The sequence below is a fragment of the Oncorhynchus nerka genome, linkage group LG24 (genome assembly GCF_034236695.1).
Source record: "Oncorhynchus nerka isolate Pitt River linkage group LG24, Oner_Uvic_2.0, whole genome shotgun sequence".
Lineage (NCBI taxonomy): Eukaryota > Metazoa > Chordata > Actinopteri > Salmoniformes > Salmonidae > Oncorhynchus > Oncorhynchus nerka.
The window spans coordinates 88,014,136-88,040,770 of record NC_088419.1 but is presented as its reverse complement, the minus strand read 5'-3'; the positions used below and the strand labels follow the sequence as shown (position 1 = coordinate 88,040,770).

The window sequence follows — 26,635 nt, the reverse complement described above, 5'->3', positions numbered from 1 at the left end:
ATCATTGTAGGGATAACATGTGGTGATCCACGTGACCCTCTTGTGAGTTCTCCCTACTACTGGCAGCGGGGTCAATTGAGAGAAACTCAGCGTTACAACTGTAGAACCGGATTTAAAACCACAAATGCCCGGGGTGTTGCCACATGCACAAGTGATGGGTCCTGGACTCCAGAACCACTCTGTGAAGGTGCAGTTTTTTGAAGGAAGCCATCTTTGAATATCACTGCGGTTTAATTACCATGTGCTCCGATGTTAGTTTGGACTGCATCAGAATGACATTGTTTGTCTTTCAGAGATTACATGTGACAAGCCAGATATCCTAAATGCTGTGATTAAAGACCCGAAAACAAGATACAAATTCAATGATCTACTCACTTATGAGTGTAAGATGAATTATGAACTATTGGACAGTACTACCAGACCTACTGCTACCTGTACTACAAATGGCTGGACCAAGACACTGGGCTGTAAAGGTAGGATGACATTTACATTTCAATCATCTAAAACTCTGAGAATAAGAGTCAAGACACTGATACAGAAGGTTTAAGGCTACTGGAAAGATCAAGCATCAGATTTTAGCCTGTTTTATTCCCTATTTGAGGATTTGGTGTGGAATTTGTAAAGGTATGAACATTCACTCACTTTGCTACCATTTGGTTTTCCAGATATTGCTCTGTTCAGTGCTTTTATTTACATTTACATTTAAGTCATTTAGCAGACGCTCTTATCCAGAGCGACTTACAAATTGATGCATTCACCTTATGACATCCAGTGGAACAGTAGTGCATCTAAATCTTTTAAGGGGGGTGAGAGGGATTACTTTATCCTATCCTAGGTATTCCTTAAAGAGGTGGGGTTTCAGGTGTCTCCGGAAGGTGGTGATTGACTCCGCTGTCCTGGCGTCGTGAGGGAGTTTGTTCCACCATTGAGGGGCCAGAGCAGCGAACAGTTTTGACTGGGCTGAGCGGGAACTGTACTTCCTCAGTGGTAGGGAGGCGAGCAGGCCAGAGGTGGATGAACGCAGTGCCCTTGTTTGGGTGTAGGGCCTGATCAGAGCCTGGTGGTACTGAGGTGCCGTTCCCCTCACAGCTCCGTAGGCAAGCACCATGGTCTTGTAGCGGATGCGAGCTTCAACTGGAAGCCAGTGGAGAGAGCGGAGGAGCGGGGTGACGTGAGAGAACTTGGGAAGGTTGAACACCAGACGGGCTGCGGCGTTCTGGATGAGTTGTAGGGTTTAATGGCACAGGCAGGGAGCCCAGCCAACAGCGAGTTGCAGTAATCCAGACGGGAGATGACGAGTGCCTGGATTAGGACCTGCGCCGCTTCCTGTGTGAGGCAGGGTCGTACTCTGCGGATGTTGTAGAGCATGAACCTACAGGAACGGGCCACCGCCTTGATGTTAGTTGAGAACGACAGGGTGTTGTCCAGGGTTCTTAGCGCTCTGGGAGGTGGACACAATGGAGTTGTCAACCGTGATGGCGATATCATGGAACGGGCAGTCCTTCCCCGGGAGGAAGAGCAGCTCCGTCTTGCCGAGGTTCAGCTTGAGGTGGTGATCCGTCATCCACACTGATATGTCTGCCAGACATGCAGAGATGCGATTCGCCACCTGATCATCAGAAGGGGAAAGGAGAAGATTAATTGTGTGTCGTCTGCATAGCAATGATAGGAGAGACCATGTGAGGTTATGACAGAGCCAAGTGACTTGGTGTATAGCGAGAATAGGAGAGGGCCTAGAACAGAGCCCTGGGGGACACCAGTGGTGAGAGCACGTGGTGTGGAGACGGATTCTCGCCACGCCACCTGGTAGGAGCGACCTGTCAGGTAGGACGCAATCAAGCGTGGGCCGCGCCGGAGATGCCCAACTCGGAGAGGGTGGAGAGGAGGATCTGATGGTTCACAGTATCGAAGGCAGCCGATAGGTCTAGAAGGATGAGAGCAGAGGAGAGAGAGTTAGCTTTAGCAGTGCGGAGCGCCTCCGTGATACAGAGAAGAGCAGTCTCAGTTGAATGACTAGTCTTGAAACCTGACTGATTTGGATCAAGAAGGTCATTCTGAGAGAGATAGCGGGAGAGCTGGCCAAGGACGGCACGTTCAAGAGTTTTGGAGAGAAAAGAAAGAAGGGATACTGGTCTGTAGTTGTTGACATCGGAGGGATCGAGTGTAGGTTTTTTCAGAAGGGGTGCAACTCTCGCTCTCTTGAAGACGGAAGGGACGTAGCCAGCGGTCAGGGTTGAGTTGATTAGCGAGGTGAGGTAAGGGAGAAGGTCTCCGGAAATGGTCTGGAGAAGAGAGGAGGGGATAGGGTCAAGCGGGCAGGTTGTTGGGCGGCCGGCCGTCACAAGACGCGAGATTTCATCTGGAGAGAGGGGGGAGAAAGAGGTCAGAGCACAGGGTAGGGCAGTGTGAGCAGAACCAGCGGTGTCGTTTGACTTAGCAAACGAGGATCGGATGTCGTCGACCTTCTTTTCAAAATGGTTGACGAAGTCATCTGCAGAGAGGGAGGAGGGGGGGAGGATTCAGGAGGGAGGAGAAGGTTGCAAAGAGCTTCCTAGGGTTAGAGGCAGATGCTTGGAATTTAGAGTGGTAGAAAGTGGCTTTAGCAGCAGAGAGAGAAGAGGAAAATGTAGAGAGGAGGGAGTGAAAGGATGTCAGGTCCGCAGGGAGGCGAGTTTTCCTCCATTTCCGCTCGGCTGCCCGGAGCCCTGTTCTGTGAGCTCGCAATGAGTCGTCGAGCCACGGAGCGGGAGGGAGGACCGAGCCGGCCTGGAGGATAGGGGACATAGAGAGTCAAAGGATGCAGAAAGGGAGGAGAGGAGGGTTGAGGAGGCAGAATCAGGAGATAGGTTGGAGAAGGTTTGAGCAGAGGAAGAGATGATAGGATGGAAGAGGAGAGAGTAGCGGGGAGAGAGAGCGAAGGTTGGGACGGCGCGATACCATCCGAGTAGGGGCAGTGTGGGAAGTGTTGGATGAGAGCGAGAGGGAGAAGGATACAAGGTAGTGGTCGGAGACTTGGAGGGGAGTTGCAATGAGGTTAGTGGAAGAACAGCATCTAGTAAAGATGAGGTCGAGCGTATTTCCTGCCTTGTGAGTAGGGGGAAGGTGAGAGGGTGAGGTCAAAAGAGGAGAGGAGGGAAAGAAGGAGGCAGAGAGGAATGAGTCAAAGGTAGACGTGGGGAGGTTAAAGTCGCCCAGAACTGTGAGAGGTGAGCCGTCCTCAGGAAAGGAGCTTATCAAGGCATCAAGCTCATTGATGAACTCTCCGAGGGAACCTGGAGGGCGATAAATGATAAGGATGTTAAGCTTGAAAGGGCTGGTAACTGTGACAGCATGGAATTCAAAGGAGGCGATAGACAGATGGGTAAGGAGAAAGAGAGAATGACCACTTGGGAGAGATGAGGATCCCGGTGCCACCACCCCGCTGACCAGAAGCTCTCGGGTGTGCGAGAACACGTGGGCAGACGAAGAGAGAGCAGTAGGAGTAGCAGTGTTGTCTGTGGTGATCCATGTTTCCGTCAGTGCCAAGAAGTCGAGGGACTGGAGGGGGCATAGGCTGAGATGAACTCTGCCTTGTTGGCCGCAGATCGGCAGTTCCAGAGGCTACCGGAGACCTGGAACTCCACGTGGGTCGTGCGCGCTGGGACCACCAGATTAGGGTGGCCGCGGCCACGCGGTGTGGAGCGTTTGTATGGTCTGTGCAGAGAGGAGAGAACAGGGATAGACAGACACATAGTTGACAGGCTACACAAGAGGCTACGCTAATGCAAAGGAGATTGGAATGACAAGTGGACTACACGTCTCGAGTGTTCAGAAAGTTAAGCTTACGTAGCAAGAATCTTATTGACTAAAATGATTAAAATGATACAGTACTGCTGAAGTAGGCTAGCTGGCAGAGGCTGCGTTGTTGACTATGTAGGCTAGCTGGCAGTGTCTGCGTTGTTGACACTACACTAATCAAGTCGTTCCGTTGAGTGTAATGGTTTCTACTGTGCTACTGTGCTGCTATTCGGGGCTAGCTGGCTAGCTAGCAGTGTTGATTTACGTTACGTTGCGTTAAAAGAACGACAATAGCTGGCTAGCTAACCTAGGAAATCGCTCAAGACTACACAATTATATCTTTGATAGAAAGACGGCTATGTAGCTAGCTATGTAGCTAGCTACGATCAAACAAATCAAGCCGTTGTACTGTAATGAAATGAAAAATGTGATACTACCTGTGGAGCGAAGAGAAATGCGACCGGATTGTTGAGTGCGGAAGTTCTGTTACGTTAAGGACGACAAATAGCTGGCTAGCTAACCTCGGTAAATTAAGATAATCACTCTAAAACTACACACTCTAAACTACACAATTAGCTTGGATACGAAGACAGCAAAGACAACTATGTAGCTAGCTAACACTACACTAATCAAGTCGTTCAGTTGAGTGTAAGTTGTGCTGCTAATCGGTAGACGGTGGACTAGCTAACGGTAGACGTGAAGGCATGAACATTCACTCACTTTGCTTCCATTTGGTTTTCCAGATATTGCTCTGTTCAGTGCTTTTATCAAACTAACAGCTTGGCCAAAATGTAATGATATGGAAATGTTTTGTAGAACATGTCCTCTAAGTGCGCTGTTAACTGAACGATGTGTCACAATGCGTTCTGTAATGTTTCCATGCCATTGTTTCTCCCAGAAATAAAGGGAGCATGCATCATTAGAGGCTATAAGGAGGTATAGACAGTGTAATCACTGTGTATTACTGTACTGGTATGTTTCATGCTAATACTAAACATCTCTATCATGGTAGGGATAACATGTGGTGATCCACGTGACCCTCTTGTGAGTTCTCACTACTACTGGCAGCGGGGTCAATTGGGAGGAACTCAGCGTTACAACTGTAGAACCGGATTTAAAAACATTGATGTGTCACATTTTGTTCTATAATGTTTCATGTCATTGTTTCCCCCAGAAATAGAGGGAGCATGTATCAACCCAACTGTGAGGAATGGATTCATAGTTCAGTCAAATGAGAGGAATGTTGATCCCAGGAATAGCAAGATATACTTTTCCTGCAATGAAGGGCTCAAACCCTTTACCGGGGGCTGGTGGGGTGAAGCCACATGTACTGAGGGAACATGGTCTGGAATATTAGAGTGTATTGGTAAGAAAACAGATCCTCTAGAAATTACCTCTTTACAAAGTAGATCAAGAACAGTAGAATGCATTTCCCTCTGACTTGGCTATATTGGTCTGAAACTCAATCTCAATGCTCTTTCTCTCTAGATCAATCACAATGTGGCAGAATCCCTGTCATTCCCAACACAAGAAAGGTGCCTCACAGTGAAGTCTATAACAATGAACAAACTGTTACAATTGATTGCAAAGTTGGATACACATCTGAAACTAAGACTATAAAATGTAAGGATGGAGAATGGCAAACACCGTTACCAGCTTGTAGACGTGAGTAGTTGTTAATAGTTTTGTTCATTTAAAACAATCACTTGATTTTAATTGTATACAGTGGCCAGTCATCCCTCAATGTATGTTCACTATATGTTGGAATAGTTTGGGGAAAAGGACCCCGAACCCCATCAATATTTTCTTCTCTTGAAGTGCAAGGCGTTCCATGTGATCCTCCACCTAAAGTTGAAAATGCAATTGTTAAAATCCCGTATCAAAATAAATATATAGAGGGATTTGAAGTGAATTATGAATGTCGCAAGTCCTTTGAAATAGAGGGACATAAAACACTTACTTGTGAAAATGGGAGTTGGACAACTCCACCACCAACATGCAAACGTAAGTATTGATAACTGTTTGAAACTGATGCAGTAATTCAGTTTAGAGTTACTCTACTATGAACAGCACCTATTCAAACAGGGAAAAATGATATCTAAATGTTCATTGAGATGAAAAATTCTGTATCACATAACACCATTATTCTCTCATACAATCCGGGATACTTGTTTAGGCATTGCTTGGTTTTACAGAAATATACATCTCTGATTTATATTTTCTCAATATGTCCCCAATGTGTCCACTTTGAGATAGTTGCTGTTGTTTTTTACTATAATTCATTATAGTGTAGTATTCCTTGATATGATAATGGATGAGTTTCAGTGCATATTTACAGTATAAATCACACATTGCCCCAGTTACATTCTCTGAATATACTGTACATTGGCCCTTGACTATGGTTCTAACCATACAGTCATTCTCTGCCACTTTTGTGCCTCTGGTATTTGATTGTAATTTGAGAATTCAAACATACTGTGCTTCACCTACAGAGTACTGTGGTAAGCCTGAGGGCGCAGGGAGGAGAATGGAGATTCCTGACCAAGTGCTGGAGAGATACGAAAATGGGAACCAAATAGGCTATACATGCATTAGCCCATACAAAGGCCCCGGAGGAAAAGCAACTTGCAAGAATGGAGAATGGCACATGCCAGTTGAGTGTAACGGTAAGTCTTAAGTCTATGGTACTGTATTATCATGGTACTGTACTGTATTATCATGGTACTGTATTATCATGATACAGTATTATAATGGTATTCTATTATCATGGTACTGTATTATCATGATACAGTGTTATAATGGTATTCTATTATCATGGTATAGTATTATCATGGAATTGTATTATCATAATAGTGTATCATGGTACTGTTTTATAATAATATATATTCTATTATCATGGTACTGTAATATCATCGTATTCTATAATCATGGTCTTGTATTATCATGGTATTGTATTATCTTGGTACTGGATTATGTTACTGAATCATGGTACTGTATTTTCACGGTACTGTATTATCACGGTACTGTATTTTCATGGTATTGTATTATGATTTCTATCTATTCCCTGTTTAATCTAGCAAGCTGTCCTGATCCTCCTCCCATTACTAATGGAGATTTCACCAAGGAAAAGAGAGATGTTGAAGGTGTAATTACAGAGGTGTCCTACCAATGCAGGAGACAGTTTACACTGAGTTTCACAGGCAGCATCAGATGTCTGAATGGAAAATGGCCGAGTCCTCCAAAGTGTTTACGTAAGTACATTATTTTCAACTGGTCTGAACATGGTGTTATATCTACATGTCAAGTGTATATAAATGTATGAATATGTACTGCACACTAAGTTAATGAAAAAATGACTGGGTTTCATTTCCATCAGGGCCTTGTGAGATTTCCACTTTTGATGCAGAGTACAATCTACAGAATTTACCCAAGAAAGATTATACTGCGCACGGTGAAAAAAAGACTCTTCATTGCAAAGAGGGATATTACCATAAATTGAAACGTTATTCACCATGGAATATAGAAGGAATTGAGGTGAAGTGTGATGATGGAGAGTTACAGTATGGAGAACACATACCTATATGTAAGTTAATGTCATGTAAAGGAACACCCATCAGTGTAAGATAGTCATTCTCTCAACATTAAGAGTTTAACATCATCTAATATATGGAATGCATAAGTCCAGGATGCCCTGTGAGCTATCTACTGTAGATTAATACAATAGAAATGGATAGTATTTTCTCATTTTGATCTAAACCTTTTTTTATGAAAATCAATCCACCTGTTTGATCATATTCAATGAGGCCACTATGTGTAACCTTCTGACTGTATAACTAAAATCATTTGTTCTTTGCTTTTTAGGTAGCCATCGTTATTCATAGGTAGATGATGAACATAAGGGGTAAGTTAAATTAACCAGGAGAATGGCATGTCTTATAATCACACAAACCTGTAGTAGGAGTGAAGGCAGAGCAAATGTCTGAAGTCCAGTATTATAAACAGTACTATGAACAGTATTATACACAACATTATAAACAGTATTATGGCTTATCAGTGAAGCATAACAGAAACATGGAGTATAACATCACATCAAGCAGGAATCATTTCTCTAATCATTGACACACAGATAAAAGGTCACATGGTTAAACACTGTCTAATATCCATGATAGTAGGAGTGGTCAGCAGAATTACTCCACAGACTGATCTATAATAGTAGTGATCAGCAGAATTACTCCACAGACTGATCTATAATAGTAGCGGTCAGCAGAATTACTCCTCAGATTCTCTTCTATAGTTGTCGTGATCAGCCGTATTACTCCTCAGATTCTCCTCTATAGTAGTCGTGATCAGCAGTATTACTCCTCAGATTCTCCTCTATAGTAGTCATGATCAGCAGTATTACTCCTCAGATTCTCCATCAATTTCATAGTAGCATGATTTGCAGCAGTAATTACTCTTTTCAACATCAGATTCTCCTCTATAGTTACAAATTCATTCACCTTATGACCTGATCAGGGGGAGGGGGTGAGAGGGATTACCGTATTAAAGAGGTGGGGTTTCTCCTCAGATTCTCCTCTATAGTAGTGGTAGGGAGGCGTGATCAGCAGTATTACTCCTCAGATTCTCCTCTATAGTAGTCATGATCAGCAGTATTACTCCTCAGATTATCCTCTATAGTTGTCGTGTTGATGGGCGAGATCATGGAGCAGGATCACGCCAAGGTTCTTTGCCGAGATCAGCGTACAATGGAGTTACTCAACCGACTGATTGTCTTGTCATGTGATTTCATTCCTACAGACTCATGATGTTCTCTCCATCAATTTCAAGAATCCGTACAAAGCCGCCTTTTTATGCAAGGAGAAGAGCCATTTGCTTTTGTGGTGTCTGTCGCTTGTTTAATTTAGATTTAGAAGAAATGTGAGCCATCCAGTAATGGAATACATGTGTCTTTTCAACATTTGACATTGATCTGATGGTTCACATCATTGAAACAAAAGAGAGTAACAGTATCTTTCAGTTGAATGACATTTGCTTCATTATAGATAGCGGGAGAGCCCAAGGGCGGATTCAACAGAAAAAGAACAGCTATCTAAAGCTAGACTAAAATGGTACATTTGTTATATTGGAGTACAAAGTGATGTGATTGTGTGAATATCCTTCAGATGCTTGGATCATGTTTATAAATTGCCTGGCTGGGCTGATGAGACAGTGGAAGTGATGTGATTGTTGAATATCCTTCTATCAGTCAGTTGAAACAGTAAATAGGCATTTTAAAGTCATAGATTTAGCCAGTGGTAGCTTGTGGAATAGGCCCCGGCTGGAATGCGGTCTTAACCAATCAACATTCAGGATTAGACCGACACGCTCAATAATGTGTGAATATTCTCCTGTATCTCCCAGCTGTGTGATTCATTACCTGAAGGTGTAATATAAGTGGACAACTGTTATGATTGTGATTGACCTTATCAAGACAATAAAGTTGTGGAAAAGAGATGACACGTTGTCTCCATGAGTCTTTACAAGGCAACAGAATAAGATTTACAGATGTTTACCTAACAAATGCACATTAAAGCTGACAAACTATTTCTCAGGTCAGTATCACTTGTCATTGGCCACACCAGATACTGAATGTTACTTTTGATTTTGACCCCCCCTTTGTTCACAGACACATTATTCCATTTTTGTTTGTCACATGTCTGTGGAATTTGTTCAGTTTATGTCTCAGTTGTTGAATCTTGTTATGTTCATACAAATATTTACACGTTAAGTTTGCTGAAAATAAACGCAGTGGAAAGTGAGAGGACGTTTATTTTTATGCTGAGTTTATATTCCTGAAGTCCTGTCAAAAACATAAAAAGTGAATATGGAATTGAAGGCAGAAATTGTCGTCACTTTCCCTGCGTATCAGAAGAGTAATGTGCTGTTTCCCTATGATGATGTACAATAGTAGCTAAACGTAGCAAAGTAAACACATCAGTTACGTTTACTCACTTTTTATAGTCTAGTCAGTGTCTTACAGAGCAATTGGTGGATACTAACACAATGTGGGCACTACAAGCATGTGAGAAAGTGAAGGAAAACACATCCTTACCAGTCTGAGCTGATGAAGCATCCACATTCACCCATACCACCAGACACAGCAGAGTCATCTATGATTTCATGTTGATCAAATGGTAGATGCAGTAAAAATGGAAGGAGTAGAACATAAATAAACAGTTAATGTTAATGTTTGTCTACAGAGTTCCAGCCCCCAGGGAGCACTGAAGAGAACCACTGTCCAGGGGGACTGACGCAAAATACTGGAAAACTCCAATATATAGAATTTAATCAAACCTTCACTGCGGTAAAAACACAGGTATAATTTTAGTGAATGATATCATAAATAGGACTGGTGGAGTTATGTCACACATGCAGCTAACACAGACATATGGAAATGTCTGCTCTACCCAAAATTACAACCAATTAATTGCAGCATTACCACAAAAATGGAGGAGGCAAGTAGAAGGGAGAAAAATTAAGGAACTTGCATGTCGGCCCTGTATTAAAGAACATAAATGTTTAACGAAAAGTGTGATAAATAAAAACATATACCAATTTCATTTACGGACCAAAAAACTGACAGCTATGCCATATAAATTGCAAAATAGTTGTGAAGAGATTTTCGATGTACCCATTTCATGGCACATGGTTTATGAATTGATACGCAAAACAACGCCAGATTCAAAACTTCAAATTTTTCAAATTAAATTACTATACAAAATTCTTGCAACAAATAAAATGTTATATATATGGGGGATACAATCTTCCCAGCTCTGCAGATTCTGCTGCTTGGAGGCAGAGTCATTAGATCATGTATTTTGGTATTGTCCATATGTAGCTCGTGTTTGGACACAGGTCCAGGAATGGCTGAAGAATTGCAATATTTGCCTAGAACTAACGCTGCAGATAGCAATACCGGGTGATTTGAAAAGCCATAGTCAGTCAATCAATAATATAATAATTATATTAGCAAAAAGGGTATTTTTAATGTACAATCTGTAGAAGCTATGAGAATAGAAAGGTTCACTACTTTTGTGAAGCATCACAGCATAGTTGAAAAATATATAGCAAATAGAAATCCAAAATGGATGATGATGAGAAATAAATGGGAGGGGTTGAATGGAGCTGAAGGGTGGGACTTATAACATGATAGCCAATGTAAAACATTCGAGGTCTGTAAAATGGATATAGGTTCATAAATTTGTGAAATAGCACAGTTACAAATATACATCAAACTGGATGAACATCAGAAATAGAGGAAGGACTAAAAACAAACAAAATATAACTATTGTAAAATATTGTGTCTGTAAAATGTGTATGAGATGTATAAACTGAAGGTAGAAGCCTAACTTTTTATTAGTTTACTCCAATTGGGGGAAGGGTGGTAGGGTTTGCAAGGAATAATAAACGTATTGTCTTTAAAAAGTATGTATATCTACATAGGTATGTGTATGTACAGTGGGGAGAACAAGTATTTGATACACTGTCGATTTTGCAGGTTTTCCTACTTACAAAGCATGTAGAGGTCTGTAATTTTTATCATAGGTACACTTCAACTGTGAGAGACGGAATCTTAAACAAAAATCTAGAAAATCACATTGTATGATTTTTAAGTAATTAATTAGCATTTTATTGCATGCCATAAGTATTTGATCACCTACCAACCAGTAAGAATTCCGGCTCTCACACACCTGTTCGTTTTTATTTAAGAAGCCCTCCTGTTCTCCACTCATTAATTGTATTAACTGCACCTGTTTGAATTCGTTATCTGTATAAAATACACCAGTCCACACACTCAATCAAACAGACTCCAACCGCTCCACAATGGCCAAGATCAGAGAGCTGTGTAAGGACATCAGAGATAAAATTGTAGACCTGCACAAGGCTGGGATGGGCTACAGGACAATAGGCAAGCAGCTTGGTGAGAAGGCAACAACTGTTGGCGCAATTATTAGAAAATGGAAGAAGTTCAAGATGACGGTCAATCACCCTCGGTCTGGGGCTCCATGCAAGATCTCACCTCGTGGGGCATCAATGATCACGAGGAAGGTGAGGGATCAGCCCAGAACTACACGGCAGGACCTGGTGAATGACCTGAAGAGAGCTGGGACCACAGTCTCAAAGAAAACCATTGGTAACACACTATGGATTAAAATCCTGCAGCGCACGCAAGGTCCCCCTGCTCAAGCAAGCGTAAGTCCAGGCCCGTCTGAAGTTTGCCAATGACCATCTGGATGATCCAGAGGAGGAATGGGAGAAGGTCATGTGGTCTGATGAGACAAAAAATAGAGCTTTTTGGTCTAAACTTGCCGTGTTTGGGGGAAGAAGAAGGATGAGTACAACCCCAAGAACACCATCCTATCGTGAAGCATGGAGGTGGAAACATCATTCTTTGGGGATGCTTTTCTGCAAAGGGGACAGGACGACTGCACCGTATTGAAGGGAGGATCGATGGGCCATGTATCACGAGATCTTGGCCAACAAACTCCTTCCCTCAGTAAGACCATTGAAGATGGGTCACGGCTGGTTCTTCCAGCATGACAACGACCCGAAACACACAGCCAGGGCAACTAAGGAGTGGCTCCGTAAGAAGCATCTCAAGATCCTGGAGTGGCCTAGCCAGTCTCCAGACCTGAACCCAATAGAACATCTTTGGAGGGAGCTGAAAGTCCATATTGCCCGGCGACAGCCCCGAAACCTGAAGGATCTGGAGAAGGTCTGTATGGAGGAGTGGGCCAAAATCCCTGCTGCAGTGTGTGCAAACCTGGTCAACAACTACAGGAAACATATGATCTCTGTAATTGCAAACAAAAGTTTCTGTACCAAATATTAAGTTCTGCTTTTCTGATGTATCAAATACTTATGTCATGCAATAAAATGCAAATGAATTACTTAAAAATCATACAATGTGATTTTCTGGATTTTTGTTTTAGACTCCGTCTCTCACAGTTGAAGTGTACCTATGATAAAAATTAGAGACATCTAAATGCTTTGTAAGTAGGAAAATCTGCAAAATCGGCAGTGTATCAAATACTTGTTCTCCCCACTGTATATATGTGAATATGTGTGCATACGTGTATGTATATGGATATATATATTTCCCCAAAATGATATGTGGGATTGGAAATTATGCAGACTATTATATTGATGAAAGCAGCAATCTTTCTGCAATATTAAGTTGATCCAACCCTTACATTTATTTTTTATTTTTTTAAAGAACAGTTCTTGTGAAAATACCCAATGTAGGAACTGTGTTGGTTCAGTCTATTAATAATAGGTCAGAAAACAACTCATTTTCATTTGAATGATTTTCATTTGTAGTATTTTTAAGACCACTATATTAGATATCAGAATAAATAACTTGTGTTCTCGGTCTTCCACTATTGTTCAGCTACATGAGATAGAGACATTTCTACAGTAATCTGATGTGCTTACATTAAGAGCTAAATAAGCATTGAGTGGTACAGGTATCACTGTAGTTAGAATGTGGATAAGATCTATTGAAACATTGTGTCATTATCCAATCACAAAACCTGGACTAACATAACCCTTACTGTACATTAACCTTGTTCACTGTATATTGACATGGCTAATGTTTGTTCCAGCAAGCCAGTGCCTCCTTTTCCCGTCAAGCCATGTTTTCTAGGGGCAAAAGGGGAGGGACAACATCTATTTCTGCACCTTGGGAGTATGTCTGTACTGCCATGGTCACCTTAGCCCCATATTAGCCAGCCAATTTGACGAACCATACATAAAATATGACATTAAACGTTTTCTTGCATATGAGAATTGAAGGACAAGATTCCTGCTTAAATGATCAGGATGCCAGCAACAGGAAGGAACACGTCATCAAGGGAATATGTGATGATGATGCAGTTGAACATCACAAGTTTTTTTATAAATATTGTCTGGTTGCTAAGATATTGGGGGAAAAATCCTTTATGTGTCTTTATATTGAACTTTGAGAAATTCATTCCCACACCACTAACGTTAGAAAGCTTGGTGTTGTGTGTGTGTGTGATAATTTTATTCCATGGAACAATTAAAATAATCAAAAGTAGATGAGTAAATATGAACCAGCAGCACTTTATTTCATGTTGGACAATCATGAAAAACCATACATTTATTCAGACAATGAATCTGAAAATAATTTGAGAAAACTATTGACAGGGGTTTGGCAATGAGGCAAGTTCATGACCCCATTTATACACTGCTGACGAAAATCAACGCTACCTGGGCTCAGTCTACTATGACCAGTACACTTAAAAGTGATATGATCCCCATGTGTGGCATAGACTTTAGTTTGATATTCCGGAGGATATTTAAATTGGATGTTCTGTGTGTTCATCAGCTCTTCGTCCACAGTGCAGGGTTCTGAAACGAGAAGATGGTACAGGAATCAGTGTGTGAACATGTCCTTCAAGGGCCAAAGATAGTTAGTTGTTTGTCATTTTAATAAATGACATCCCTATACCCATAGATCCTTGAGGAATACCACTTGTCAATGCCTCAGGAGCATGGTTCAACAGTTACCTTTCAATTCTGGATGCATTTTAAAATAATAATCAATTGAACTTGAATTCCATTCCATTCTGATCGTTAAAGGGGAGTTAGCAAGCGAGACTTTGGGCCAATATTATTTTAGACGGCTACTTACTCAGACAGGTTATCAGTCCTATCCAGATCCCATCACGACACGTCTTGTACGCTGAAGGGGGATCAAGGATGTAGTAGTTCTGGCAGACATATTGAACTGATTCTCCATTTCTGTAGCGTTCTCTGGTACCGCCGTTTGTGTCTCCGTTCATGAGATGTGGAGGTGGTCCACAGAAATCCTTGGGCTCTAGGAAGACATGAGTGAGGTTATAAAAGTACCTTTACTAGTCCTGTATTCAGGGATGGTCCTGGCCATTGCAGCCTGTATTATACCATTGTGGTCACATGTGAGAAAGTGAAGGAAAACACATCCTTACCAGTCTGAGCTGATGAATCATCCACATTCACCCATACCACCAGACACAGCAGAGTCAGAGATGATTTCATGTTGATCAAATGGTAGATGCAGTAAAAATGGAAGGAGTAGAAGATAAATATAGAGTGTCTATCCCAAAGTTAATGTTTGTCTACAGAGTTCCAGCCCCCAGGGAGCACTGAAGAGTGGGGGACTGATCCAAAATGCTGAAATACTCAAACATTGATTTCAATCTATTGCAGTAGAATCACAGGAAACATCACACAGTTCTTGTGAAAATGCTCAATATAAAGGCTTTGGGTGGTGGAAGTGCCCTCCAAATCATGGACATACAGTAATTGGACTGCTGTGTCATCACCTCTAGCAATGGGCTAATTATTCTAGTGGTTAGCGCATTGGGCCACTAACTGAAAGGTTGCTGGATCAATTCCCAGAGCAATCTGTCATCCTGCCGCTGAACAAGGCAGTTAACCCACTGTTCCCCGGTAGGCCGTCATTTTAAATAAGAATTTGTTCTTAAACTGACTTGCCTGATTAAATTTTAAAAATTTGAAGATTTTTTTCTTCTGGTAACTACCTTCAAATGAATCAATTATTAATAGGTTATAATTGTCTAATTACCATATGTTCATGTAAATACCTGGTACTTTCTGTACTTTAAAATACAGTCCTACAGACTTACCTTGACACTCGATTGTCTTACTCCACTCTCCGTTCTTGCAAGTTGCTTTTCCTCTTGAGCCTGTGTTTGGGCCGCTAAGGCATCCATAATCTATTTTGTCCCCATTTTCATATCTCTCTTGGTCAGGAATCAGCAGCATTCTGGTGGCTGCACCCTCAGGTTTACTACAGTAATCTGCAAGTGAAGCACAGACATGGACAAATACCCTCCTTCATACACTCTTTTGACTCCTCCATTTCCACCACATCTTGTAAAAACAGTGTAATGTGTTACTCTGTGTGGAAATATCAATCCAATTGCAAGGTTCGACATTAAAGCTTGTACGGGGGACAAGTGAAAATCAAAAAAAGTCGGGCAAGCAAAATATAGACTTAAGTTGTTCGAATGGAAGTAAAAAATAACATTATAATGACATCAAACAATTACTCAGATCAGAATTGAATCAAAGTGTCCTCCGGATGTGATGTGTTGCGCACTGTTCTCACAATTTGTGGAGGCACCATACCCGAGAGCGTTGGACTAGTAACCGTTTTAAAAAAATGTCAAAAATAAATAAATCTCTGCAGAGCACATCAGAATATAATGATTGTATTGCATTGAGAGCCACAAGCAGTTTTTCAATCATATTTTTGTACTCTACATTCGGAAAGTATTCAGACCCCTTGACTTTTTCCATATTTAGTTAAGTTAAAGCCTTATTCTAAAATGTATTCAATTGTTTTTTTCCCTCATCAATCTACACACAATACCCCATAATTACAAAGCAAAAACTGTTTTTTAGACATTTTTGAAAATGTATTTAAAAAAGAAACATAAGTATCACAATTACATTATTAATCAGACTCTTTACTCAGAACTTTGTAGAAGCGCCTCAGGCAGCGATTACAGCATCGAGTTTTCTTGGGTAGGACGCTACAAGCTTGGCACACCTGTATTTGGGGAGTTTCTCTCATTCTTCTTGTCGCTGTACAGCTATTTGCAGGTCTCTCCATCTTTACCTTAATCCTGACTAGTTTCTCAGTCCCTGCCGCTGAAAAACACCCCCACAGCTTGATGCTGCCATCCTATGCTTCACCGTGGGGATAGTGCCAGGTTTCCTCAAGATGTGACGCTTGGTATTCAGTCCAAAGAGTTCAATCTTGGTTTCATCAGACCACAGAATCTTGTTTCTCATGGTCTGAAAGTCCTTTAGGTGCCTTGTCCTTCTGGAAAGTTCTCCCATCTCCACAGATGAACTTTGGAGCTCTGTCAGACTGACCATTGGGTTCTTGGTCACCTCCCCGACCAAGGCCCTTCTCCCTCAACATTAAATAATAAGGAAATGCTACCACTTTACAAACAGAGAATGTAATTGAGATGATGCACAAGTGGAACGGAGTGGAGCGCGCTGTTTGTAGTGAATAGGGCTCCGGGCAGCCGAGCGGAAATGGAGGAAAACTCGCCTCCCTGCGGACCTGGCATCCTTTCACTCCCTCCTCTCTACATTTTCCTCCTCTGTCTCTGCTGCTAAAGCCACTTTCTACCACTCTAAATTTCAAGCATCTGCATCTAACCCTAGGAAGCTCTTTGCCACCTTCTCCTCCCTCCTGAATCCTCCTCCCCCTCCCCCCCCTCCTCCCTCTCTGCAGATGACTTCATCAACCATTTTGAAAAGAAGGTCGACGACATCCGATCCTCGTTTGCTAAGTCAAACGACACCGCTGGTTCTGCTCACACTGCCCTACCCTGTGCTCTGACCTCTTTCTCCCCTCTCTCTCCAGATGACATCTCGCGTCTTGTGACGGCCGGCCGCCCAACAACCTGCCCGCTTGACCCTATCCCCTCCTCTCTTCTCCAGACCATTTCCGGTGACCTTCTCCCTTACCTCACCTCGCTCATCAACTCATCCCTGACCGCTGGCTACGTCCCTCCCGTCTTCAAGAGAGCGAGAGTTGCACCCCTTCTGAAAAAACCTACACTCGATCCCTCCGATGTCAACAACTACAGACCAGTATCCCTTCTTTCTTTTCTCTCCAAAACTCTTGAACGTGCCGTCCTTGGCCAGCTCTCCCGCTATCTCTCTCAGAATGACCTTCTTGATCCAAATCAGTCAGGTTTCAAGACTAGTCATTCAACTGAGACTGCTCTTCTCTGTATCACGGAGGCACTCCGCACTGCTAAAGCTAACTCTCTCTCCTCTGCTCTCATCCTTCTAGACCTATCGGCTGCCTTCGATACTGTGAACCATCAGATCCTCCTCTCCACCCTCTCCGAGTTGGGCATCTCCGGCGCGGCCCATGCTTGGATTGCATCCTACCTGACAGGTCGCTCCTACCAGGTGGCGTGGCGAGAATCTGTCTCCTCACCACGCGCTCTCACCACTGGTGTCCCCAGGGCTCTGTTCTAGGCCCTCTCCTATTCTCGCTATACACCAAGTCACTTGGCTCTGTCATAACCTCACATGGTCTCTCCTATCATTGCTATGCAGACGACACACAATTAATCTTCTCCTTTCCCCCCTCTGATGACCAGGTGGCAAATCGCATCTCTGCATGTCTGGCAGACATATCAGTGTGGATGACGGATCACCACCTCAAGCTGAACCTCGGCAAGACGGAGCTGCTCTTCCTCCCGGGGAAGGACTGCCCGTTCCATGATCTCGCCATCACGGTTGACAACTCCATCGTGTCCTCCTCCCAGAGCGCTAAGAACCTTGGCGTGATCCTGGACAACACCCTGTCGTTCTCAACTAACATCAAGGCGGTGGCCCGTTCCTGTAGGTTCATGCTCTACAACATCCGCAGAGTACGACCCTGCCTCACACAGGAAGCGGCGCAGGTCCTAATCCAGGCACTTGTCATCTCCCGTCTGGATTACTGCAACTCGCTGTTGGCTGGGCTCCCTGCCTGTGCCATTAAACCCCTACAACTCATCCAGAACGCCGCAGCCCGTCTGGTGTTCAACCTTCCCAAGTTCTCTCACGTCACCCCGCTCCTCCGCTCTCTCCACTGGCTTCCAGTTGAAGCTCGCATCCGCTACAAGACCATGGTGCTTGCCTACGGAGCTGTGAGGGGAACGGCACCTCAGTACCTCCAGGCTCTGATCAGGCCCTACACCCAAACAAGGGCACTGCGTTCATCCACCTCTGGCCTGCTCGCCTCCCTACCACTGAGGAAGTCCAGTTCCCGCTCAGCCCAGTCAAAACTGTTCGCTGCTCTGGCCCCCCAATGGTGGAACAAACTCCCTCACGACGCCAGGACAGCGGAGTCAATCACCACCTTCCGGAGACACCTGAAACCCCACCTCTTTAAGGAATACCTAGGATAGGATAAAGTAATCCTTCTCACCCCCCCTTAAAAGACTTAGATGCACTATTGTAAAGTGGCTGTTCCACTGGATGTCATAAGGTGAAAGCACCAATTTGTAAGTCGCTCTGGATAAGAGCGTCTGCTAAATGACTTAAATGTAAATGTAAATGTAAATATACTCTATATAGGTCTACCAACGGACAGTTTTTGTTGGACATTACATTCACTGTTAGATCAATTACATTGCTATCTAGCAACAATATCAATAACAACAACAATAATATTACCCAGCTCTAGACAGATGGTATTCTACAGTTTTGTCTCATTCTCTGTATGGTAATAATGTATTTCATTTTGTAAAGTGTCTTCTTGCATCATACAACACAATTTGGACTTGAGCTTTCACACAAGTCAAAAATATTTCTTACTTTTCCAAAAGACAAGTGGGTAATAAAGTTAATGTCAAGCCCTGAAATGTAGTAAACGCAATAAGCACTTCAATGTTTACAGTACTATAGTAATGCCATAGACATTAAACACACAAGAAGAAAGAGCATCCCCACCCCTGTTTTGGTTAAAAGCTGAGGGATGAAATGTTACCACTCTCAAATTCATAGACATAGCTATAGATGCAAGGATAGACCATCCATGATATCAACATTATACTTTGAACCATCTATTGAGGCTATATAGAGTTTGTTTACATTTACTTTGTTTACAAACAAAGGAGTAAAACAATCTTATATTTTGGGTTATGATGAGGTGCGACAGTTGAACTGAGCTCATGAGTCATTTATAAGTTATGTTCTTCAAGAATCATTTGGTACATGTAATTCATTTAGAAGTCCAACAATGGGTGTAGCAACTGCAGATTGCCCCTTTAAACTGACCTTTGCCCTTGATGGTCTTATCCCACTCTCCGTTCTTACAAGTTGCAAGACATCCATACTCCACTTGGTCCCCATTTTCATAACGTTCTCGATCAGGAATCGGCAGCATTCTCCTCCCTTCACCCTCAGGCTTACCACAATACTCTGCAGATGAAGGACAGCATGTTTGAACCATCAAAGTGCAACTAACTACATTGACCGAGACGGTCCCGCTTCAAATGACATTCAGTTTATTAAGGCCTCATGATGCGTTCATCAGCACTACATAAATGTGTTACAAATCATCTACAACAGTATGTCATGCTTTATAAATGGTTCATAAATGGGACATAACTGTGTGAAATAATCACCAATGTCCAATGTGACATAACCCACTATGTCAAATATGATAAAATAATCTCCCAGTGCATTACTCATTGGCTTAATCTACCAACCAATCATCTCCACAATAACTTTCCCCATGTGTCTTGTGCATTAGTCGGTCAGACGTCTTGGCAGTAAAGAGATTGTGTTTGTAGCTCTTATTGGGATAGTTTTCCCCACAATCGACCAAAGATTATAAGTGTATAGTCTTTATTCATCTGTGTGAAGCCATTAGCTAGCTCTGTCCTTTGATAATTAGCTAGATGGAAATTAGGGCTTGTTGTTTTTTCTCTCTCTTGAGGCTAGGGGAATGGTTTCCACTAGATAGCAAAACCACAAAGTCAAAATTGGTTAGGGTTAGGCATAAGGTGAGCAGTGTGGTAAAGGTTAGTATTAGGTTTAAACTGAAACTCGAAGAAGGGAAATTGTGGATCTGGGCGGAGTTTATGACTTTGTGGCTGTGTTAACTTTTTGCTGTCAAAGGACATGATAACACATTTTTTATTCAGTAAGGTCATTCCCATACAATTCTATGGTCACTCCCACTAAGGCCAACTTTGAATGGTTGATATCCCAGGCTTATATGTGTGCAATAGCCTGTGGACGAGGTTTGTGTCTGGTCAAACACAATTATTTCCAGAAGTTTATTAAGGGTTGGTAACAGGCTGATTGGTCAGCTATTTGAGCCAGTAAAGGGGGCTTTAATATTCTTGGGTAGCGGGATTACTTTAGCTTCCCTCCAGGCCTGAGGGCACACGCTCTCTAGTAGGCTTAAATTGAAGATGTGGCAATATCATCTGCTATTATCTCCAGTCATTTTACATCCAGATTGTCAGACCCTGAGGCTTGTCATTGTTGACAGACAAAAAAAAATAATTCACCTCTTCCACACTGACTTTACGAAATTCAAAAGTACAATTCTTGTACTTTTGGTCTGATCTACTTGAATGTGTAGTGCCAGTGTTTGTTGCTGGTATGTCATTCCTAAGTTTGCTTTTCTTTGCCAATGAAAAGGTCATTAAAGTACGTTTCAATACCAGTGTGCTTTGTGATGAATGAGCCATCTGATTCAATGAATGAAGGAGCCGAGTTGGCTTTTTTCCCAAAAATGTAATTTAAGGTGCTCATAACGCTTTACTATCATTCTTTATATATTCTTTATATATTTGTTTCATTGTGTAGTTTTTTAAATTTAGTTTACATGATCTCTTAATTTGCAGTACGTTTGCCAATCGGTTGTGCAGCCAGACTTATTTGCCAAACCTTTTGCCTCATCCCTCTCAAACATACATTTTTTTCAATTCCTCATCAATCCAAGGGGATGTAACTGTTTTTACAGTCATTTTAATGGGTGCATGCTTATTACTAACTGAAATAAGTAGTTACATAAATGCATCAAGTGCAGCGAGGTGCCGGCTAGCGGAGTGGAACACTTAAAAAGTATAGGAGAGCCGCACACTCTATGAGATCAGATGCAAAAATATTTATGTCCAACGTTTTGACAGACAAGCTGTCTTCATCAGGGTATGACAGACAAGCTGTCTTCATCAGGGTATATGTCCAACGTCAGGGTATGATGACGACAGCTTGTCTCTGATTGGGAACCATATTTAGGCAGCCATATTCTTTGAGTATTTCGTGGGTGATTGTTCCTGTCTCTGTGTTTTGCACCAGTTAGGACTGTTTTCATTGTTTTCACGTTTCTTGTTTTGTATAAGTATATTGCTCACATTTTCATCTTTCATTAAAGATGTATAAAGATAACCACGCTGCGTTTTGTTCCGCCTCTCTTTCACCAGAAGAAAACCGTAACAGAATCACCCACCACAACAGGACCAAGCGGCGTGGTGACAGGCAGCGGCAGCAGGAGCTGTGCAAAGAGGAATGGACATGGGAGGACGAATTGGACGGTAAAGGACCCTGGGCACAGCCAGGAGAATATCGCCGTCCCAAAGAAGAGCTGGAGGTAGCGAAAGCGGAGAGGCGCTGGTATGAGGAGAAAGCACGGCGGCGCGGATGGAAGCCCGAGAGTCAGCCCCAAACATTTCTTGGGGGGCGTCACAGGGAGAGTGTGGCAGAGTCAGGAGTCAGACCTGAGCCAACTTCCCCTGTTTATCGTAAGGAGCCAAGGAGGAAACCAGAACCAGAGCCAGTGTTGGAGGTGAGCGAAGCAGAGACTACGAAGGAGTTAATTGGGGAAATTGGAGGAGAGAGTTATGAGGGAGTTGCTGTGTTGGTGCATAAGGCACGGAATTCGCCTGACGGAGCGTGTCGGGGATTTGATGGCACCTGGGTCAGCTCTCCATACTCGTCCTGAGGTGCGTGCTAGTCGGCTGGTGAAGATTGTGCCAGCCTCACGCACCAGGCCTCCTGTGCACCTCCCTAGCCTTGCACGTCCTGTGCCAGCTCAGCGCTACAGTGCGCCTAGCAGTGCTAACCGTGGCGGGCGTGGTACTGGTCAGGCACTGTGTTATGCGGTGGAACGCACGGTGTCCCCAGTACGCGTGCTTAGCCCGGTACGCTACATCTCAGCTCCTCACATCTGCCGGGCTAGGGTGAAGATCCAGCCAGGGCGGTTGGTGCCAGCCCTGCTCTCAAGATCTCCAGTACGCCTTCATGGTCCCGTCCATCCAGTGCCACCTCCACACACCAGCCCTCCGGTGGCAGCTCCCCGCAACAGGATTCCTGTGCGTGTCCCCGGCCCAGTACCACCAGTGCCAGCACCACGCACCAGGCCTACAGTGCGCCTCGCCTGTCCAGCGCTGCCAGAGCCTTCCTCCTCTCCAGCGCTGCCGGAGCCTCCCTCCTCTCCAGCGCTGCCGGAGTCTCCCGCCTGTCCAGCGCCGCCAGAGTCTCCCGCCTGTCATGAGCCACCAGAGTCTCCCGCCTGTCATAAGCTGCCAGAGTCTCCCGCCTGTCATGAGCCGCCAGAGTCTCCTGCCTGTCATGAGCCGCCAGAGTCTCCCGCCTGTCATGAGCCGCCAGAGTCTCCCGCCTGTCACGAGCAGCCAGAGTCTCCCGTCAGCATGGAGCAGCCTAAGCCACCAGTCAGCATTGATCTGCCAGAGCCATCAACCTGCCTGAGCTTCCTCTCAGTCCTGAGCTTCCTCTCAGTCCTGAGCTTCCTCTCAGTCTTGAGCAACCCCTCAGTCTTGAGCTACCCCTCAGTCCCGAGCTACCACTCAGTCCCGAGCTGTCCCTCAGTCCGGAGCTGCCCCTCAGTCCAGAGGGGCCCTTTGTTGAGATTAGTAGGCCAAGGTCGACGGCGAGGGTCGCCAATCTAAGGACGCTAAGGAGGTGGACAAAGACTATGATGGAGTGGGGTCCACGTCCAGCGCCAGAGCCGCCACCGTGGACAGATGCCCACCCAGACCCTCCCCTCTGGGTTTAGGTGTGCGGCCGGGAGTCCGCACCTTTGGGGGAGGGGGTACTGTCACGCCCATGTTTCAAGCAGGCCGCCATACTTCCTGTGCCCAAGGAAGCGAATGTAACCTGCCTAAATAATTACCGCCCCGTAGCACTCGGTAGCCATGAAGTGCTTTGAAAGGCTGGTGATGGATCACATCAACAGCATCCTCCCGGATACCCTAGAACCACTCCAATTTGCATACCACTCCAACAGATCCACAGATGATGCAATCTCAATCGCACTCCACACTGCCCTTTCAAACCTGGACGAAAGGAATACCTATGTGAGAATGCTATTCATTGACCACAGCTCAGCGTTCAACACCATAGTGCCGTCGAAGCTCATCACTAAGCTAAGGACACAGGGAGTAAACACCTCCCTCTGCAACTGGTTGTAAGGGTAGGCAACAACACGTCTGCCACGATGATCCTCAACACTGGGGACGCTCAGGGGTGTGTACTTAGTCCCCTCCTGTACTTCCTGTTCACCCTCAACTACGTGACCAAACATGACTCCAGCACCATCATTAAGTTTGCTGACAACACAACAGTTGTAGGCCTGATCACCTACAACTATGAGACAGCCTATAGGGAGGAGGTCAGAGATCTGGCATCAAAGACTCCAGTCACCCAAGTCATAGACTGTTTCTCTGCTATTGCATGGTAAGCGGGTACCAGAGCGCCAAGTCCAGGACCAAAAGGCTCCTTAACAGCTTCTACCCCCAAGGCATAAGACTGCTGAACAATTAATCAAATGGCTACAGGACTATTTACATTGGATGGCAACAACAACTGCCCGAGTTACACCAGGAACGCACAATCCCTCCATCAGTGCTCAGACTATCCGCAATAGGCTGAAAGAGGAAGGCCTGAGGGCTTGTAGGCCTGTTGTAAGGCAGGTCCTCACCAGACATCACCGGCAAATGTTACTTTTGATTTTGACTCCCCTTTGTTCACGGACACATTATTCAATTTTTGTTTGTCACATCTGTGGAATTTGTTCAGTTTATGTCTCAGTTGTTGAATCTTGTTATGTTCATACAAATATTTACACGTTAAGTTTGATGAAAATAAACGCAGTGGACAGTGAGAGGACGTTTCTTTTTTTGCTGAGTTTATATTCCTGAAGTCCTGTCAAAAACATAAAAAGTGAATATGGAATTGAAGGCAGAAATTGTCGTCACTTTCCCTGCGTATCAGAAGAGTAATGTGCTGTTTCCCTATGATGATGTACAATAGTAGCTAAACGTAGCAAAGTAAACACATCAGTTACGTTGGCTCACTTTGTATAGTCTAGTCAGTGTCTTACAGAGCAATTGGTGTATACTAACACAATGTGGGCACTACAAGCATGTGAGAAAGTGAAGGAAAACACATCCTTACCAGTCTGAGCTGATGAAGCATCCACATTCACCCATACCACCAGACACAGCAGAGTCAGAGATGATTTCATGTTGATCAAATGGTAGATGCAGTAAAAATGGAAGGAGTAGAAGATAAATATAGAGTGTCTATCCCAAAGTTAATGTTTGTCTACAGAGTTCCAGCCCCCAGGGAGCACTGAAGAGAACCACTGTCCAGAGGGACTGACCCAAATACTAGAATTCAATCAAACCTATGTTGCGGGGAGGGGAAACACTGAGGAAAATGCTCAATGTAGGAACTGCATTGGTTCAGTCTATTCATTAATTGAGCAAATCAAAACTAATTTAAAAGTGCAAATCATTTGGTCAGCCATATAGAGACATATCTAATCTGAAGAGCATAGATTTAGAGATAGAAAGACATTTAGACAGGTAGCAAATACTTTGAATGTTGATTGTAATGATGATAAGCTCCATTTGTAAGGTCATTGATGAATCACCAAACATGCTGAACAAATGTGTACTGACATAAACCTCACATAAACCTGTCTGTTTACTGTCTATTGACATAGCTATGTTTGTTCCAGCAAGACAACCTTTTCCCGTCAAGCCGTATTATCCAGGGGCAAAAGGGCCAAAATGGATTTAAAATTAATGTTTTATTGACTTCTACACCTTGAGAGCATGCCAGGGTTTACCTCACATTAACCTACCAACTAAACAAAACACACAATGTTACATTTAACTTTTTCTTGCATATGAGAATTGAAGGTCAATATTCCTGCCTCAATGTGTACAATGCAAAGAACACATCTATGACACTCAGTAATGATGATGCAGTTGAAATACTTGGCAAGGACCACGAGGACATTTTACTAGATATTGTCTGGCTGCTTTGATATTGTAAAAAATATACGTTATGTTTCTTTATAGTGAACTTTGATCATGTCATCCCCAGCACCACTAACTTCCCACTGAGCACACACTGGTTGAATCAACGTTGTTTCCATGTTATGGAAATTAAATTTAACCCACGTGGATTTGGCGTCTGTGTCCAGTGGGATGAGAAGGCTTGATGGTGTATGGGATAATATTCCAGGGAACAATTAAAATAATAAATATTAGATTAGAGTAGATTTGTTTAGATTAGAGTACATTGTATGAGAGTAGATTAGAGTAGACTAGATTCGATTAGAGTAAATTAGATTTTATTAAATTAAATTGATTAAATCAAATTAGAATCAGAGGCACTTTATTTAATGTTGGACAATCATGAAGCTGAAAATGATTTAAGAAAACTATTGACAGGGGTTATTCGTTGACATGTTTGTCCAACAAGCCAGTGGCCATCTCTTCCCGTCAGCTGAAGCCACTATTGGCAATGAGGCAAGTTCATGACCCCATGTATACACTGCTGACGAAAATCAACACTTCCTGGGCTAAATCTACTATGACCAGTACACTTAAAATTTACATAGTCCACATATGTAACAGAGTGTTTAGTTTGATCTTTCTGAGGATGCAGGAATTGGATTTTCTGTGTGTTCATCAGCTGATCGTCCACAGTGTAGGGTTCTGAAACGAGAAGATGGTACATGAATCAGTGTGTGAATATGTCCTGAAGATCAGGTGGCATTACAATTGGCTACAGTAGCAAGTCAATGTGCTGTGGTACAGGTTAGTCGATGTCATTAGTACATGTAGGCAGGGGTAAAGTGACTGCATAGATAATAACAGCAAGTAGCAGCAGTGTAAAGACAAAGGGGTAGGGGGATGGGGGGCTGTCAATGTAAATAGTCCGGGTGGCCATTTTATTAATTGTTCAGCCGTCTTATGGCTTAGGGGTAGAAGCT

The 26,635-nt window shown here is 43.4% G+C and overlaps 2 protein-coding genes across 2 annotated transcripts; one reads left to right on the top strand and one right to left on the bottom strand.

Annotated features, from left to right (window-relative positions):
• The first annotated feature begins 299 nt into the window (after nucleotides 1-299).
• On the top strand, nucleotides 300-8,730 carry LOC115126710 (complement factor H-related protein 1-like). Its single transcript, XM_065009251.1, has 9 exons — nucleotides 300-473; nucleotides 4,952-5,143; nucleotides 5,266-5,442; nucleotides 5,596-5,781; nucleotides 6,270-6,443; nucleotides 6,855-7,028; nucleotides 7,154-7,360; nucleotides 7,639-7,678; nucleotides 8,575-8,730. The coding sequence occupies exons 1-8, from the start codon at nucleotides 389-391 to the stop codon at nucleotides 7,656-7,658; spliced, it is 1,215 nt and encodes a 404-aa protein (XP_064865323.1). The 5' UTR covers nucleotides 300-388; the 3' UTR covers nucleotides 7,659-7,678; nucleotides 8,575-8,730.
• A 5,152-nt stretch (nucleotides 8,731-13,882) lies between these two features.
• LOC115126711 (complement factor H-like) lies at nucleotides 13,883-24,978 on the bottom strand. Its single transcript, XM_065009252.1, has 6 exons — nucleotides 24,802-24,978; nucleotides 19,648-19,791; nucleotides 15,492-15,644; nucleotides 14,790-14,798; nucleotides 14,474-14,659; nucleotides 13,883-14,190 (listed from the first exon to the last, which is right to left on the bottom strand). The coding sequence occupies exons 1-6, from the start codon at nucleotides 24,869-24,871 to the stop codon at nucleotides 13,940-13,942; spliced, it is 813 nt and encodes a 270-aa protein (XP_064865324.1). The 5' UTR covers nucleotides 24,872-24,978; the 3' UTR covers nucleotides 13,883-13,939.
• Between the last annotated feature and the right edge of the window lie 1,657 nt (nucleotides 24,979-26,635).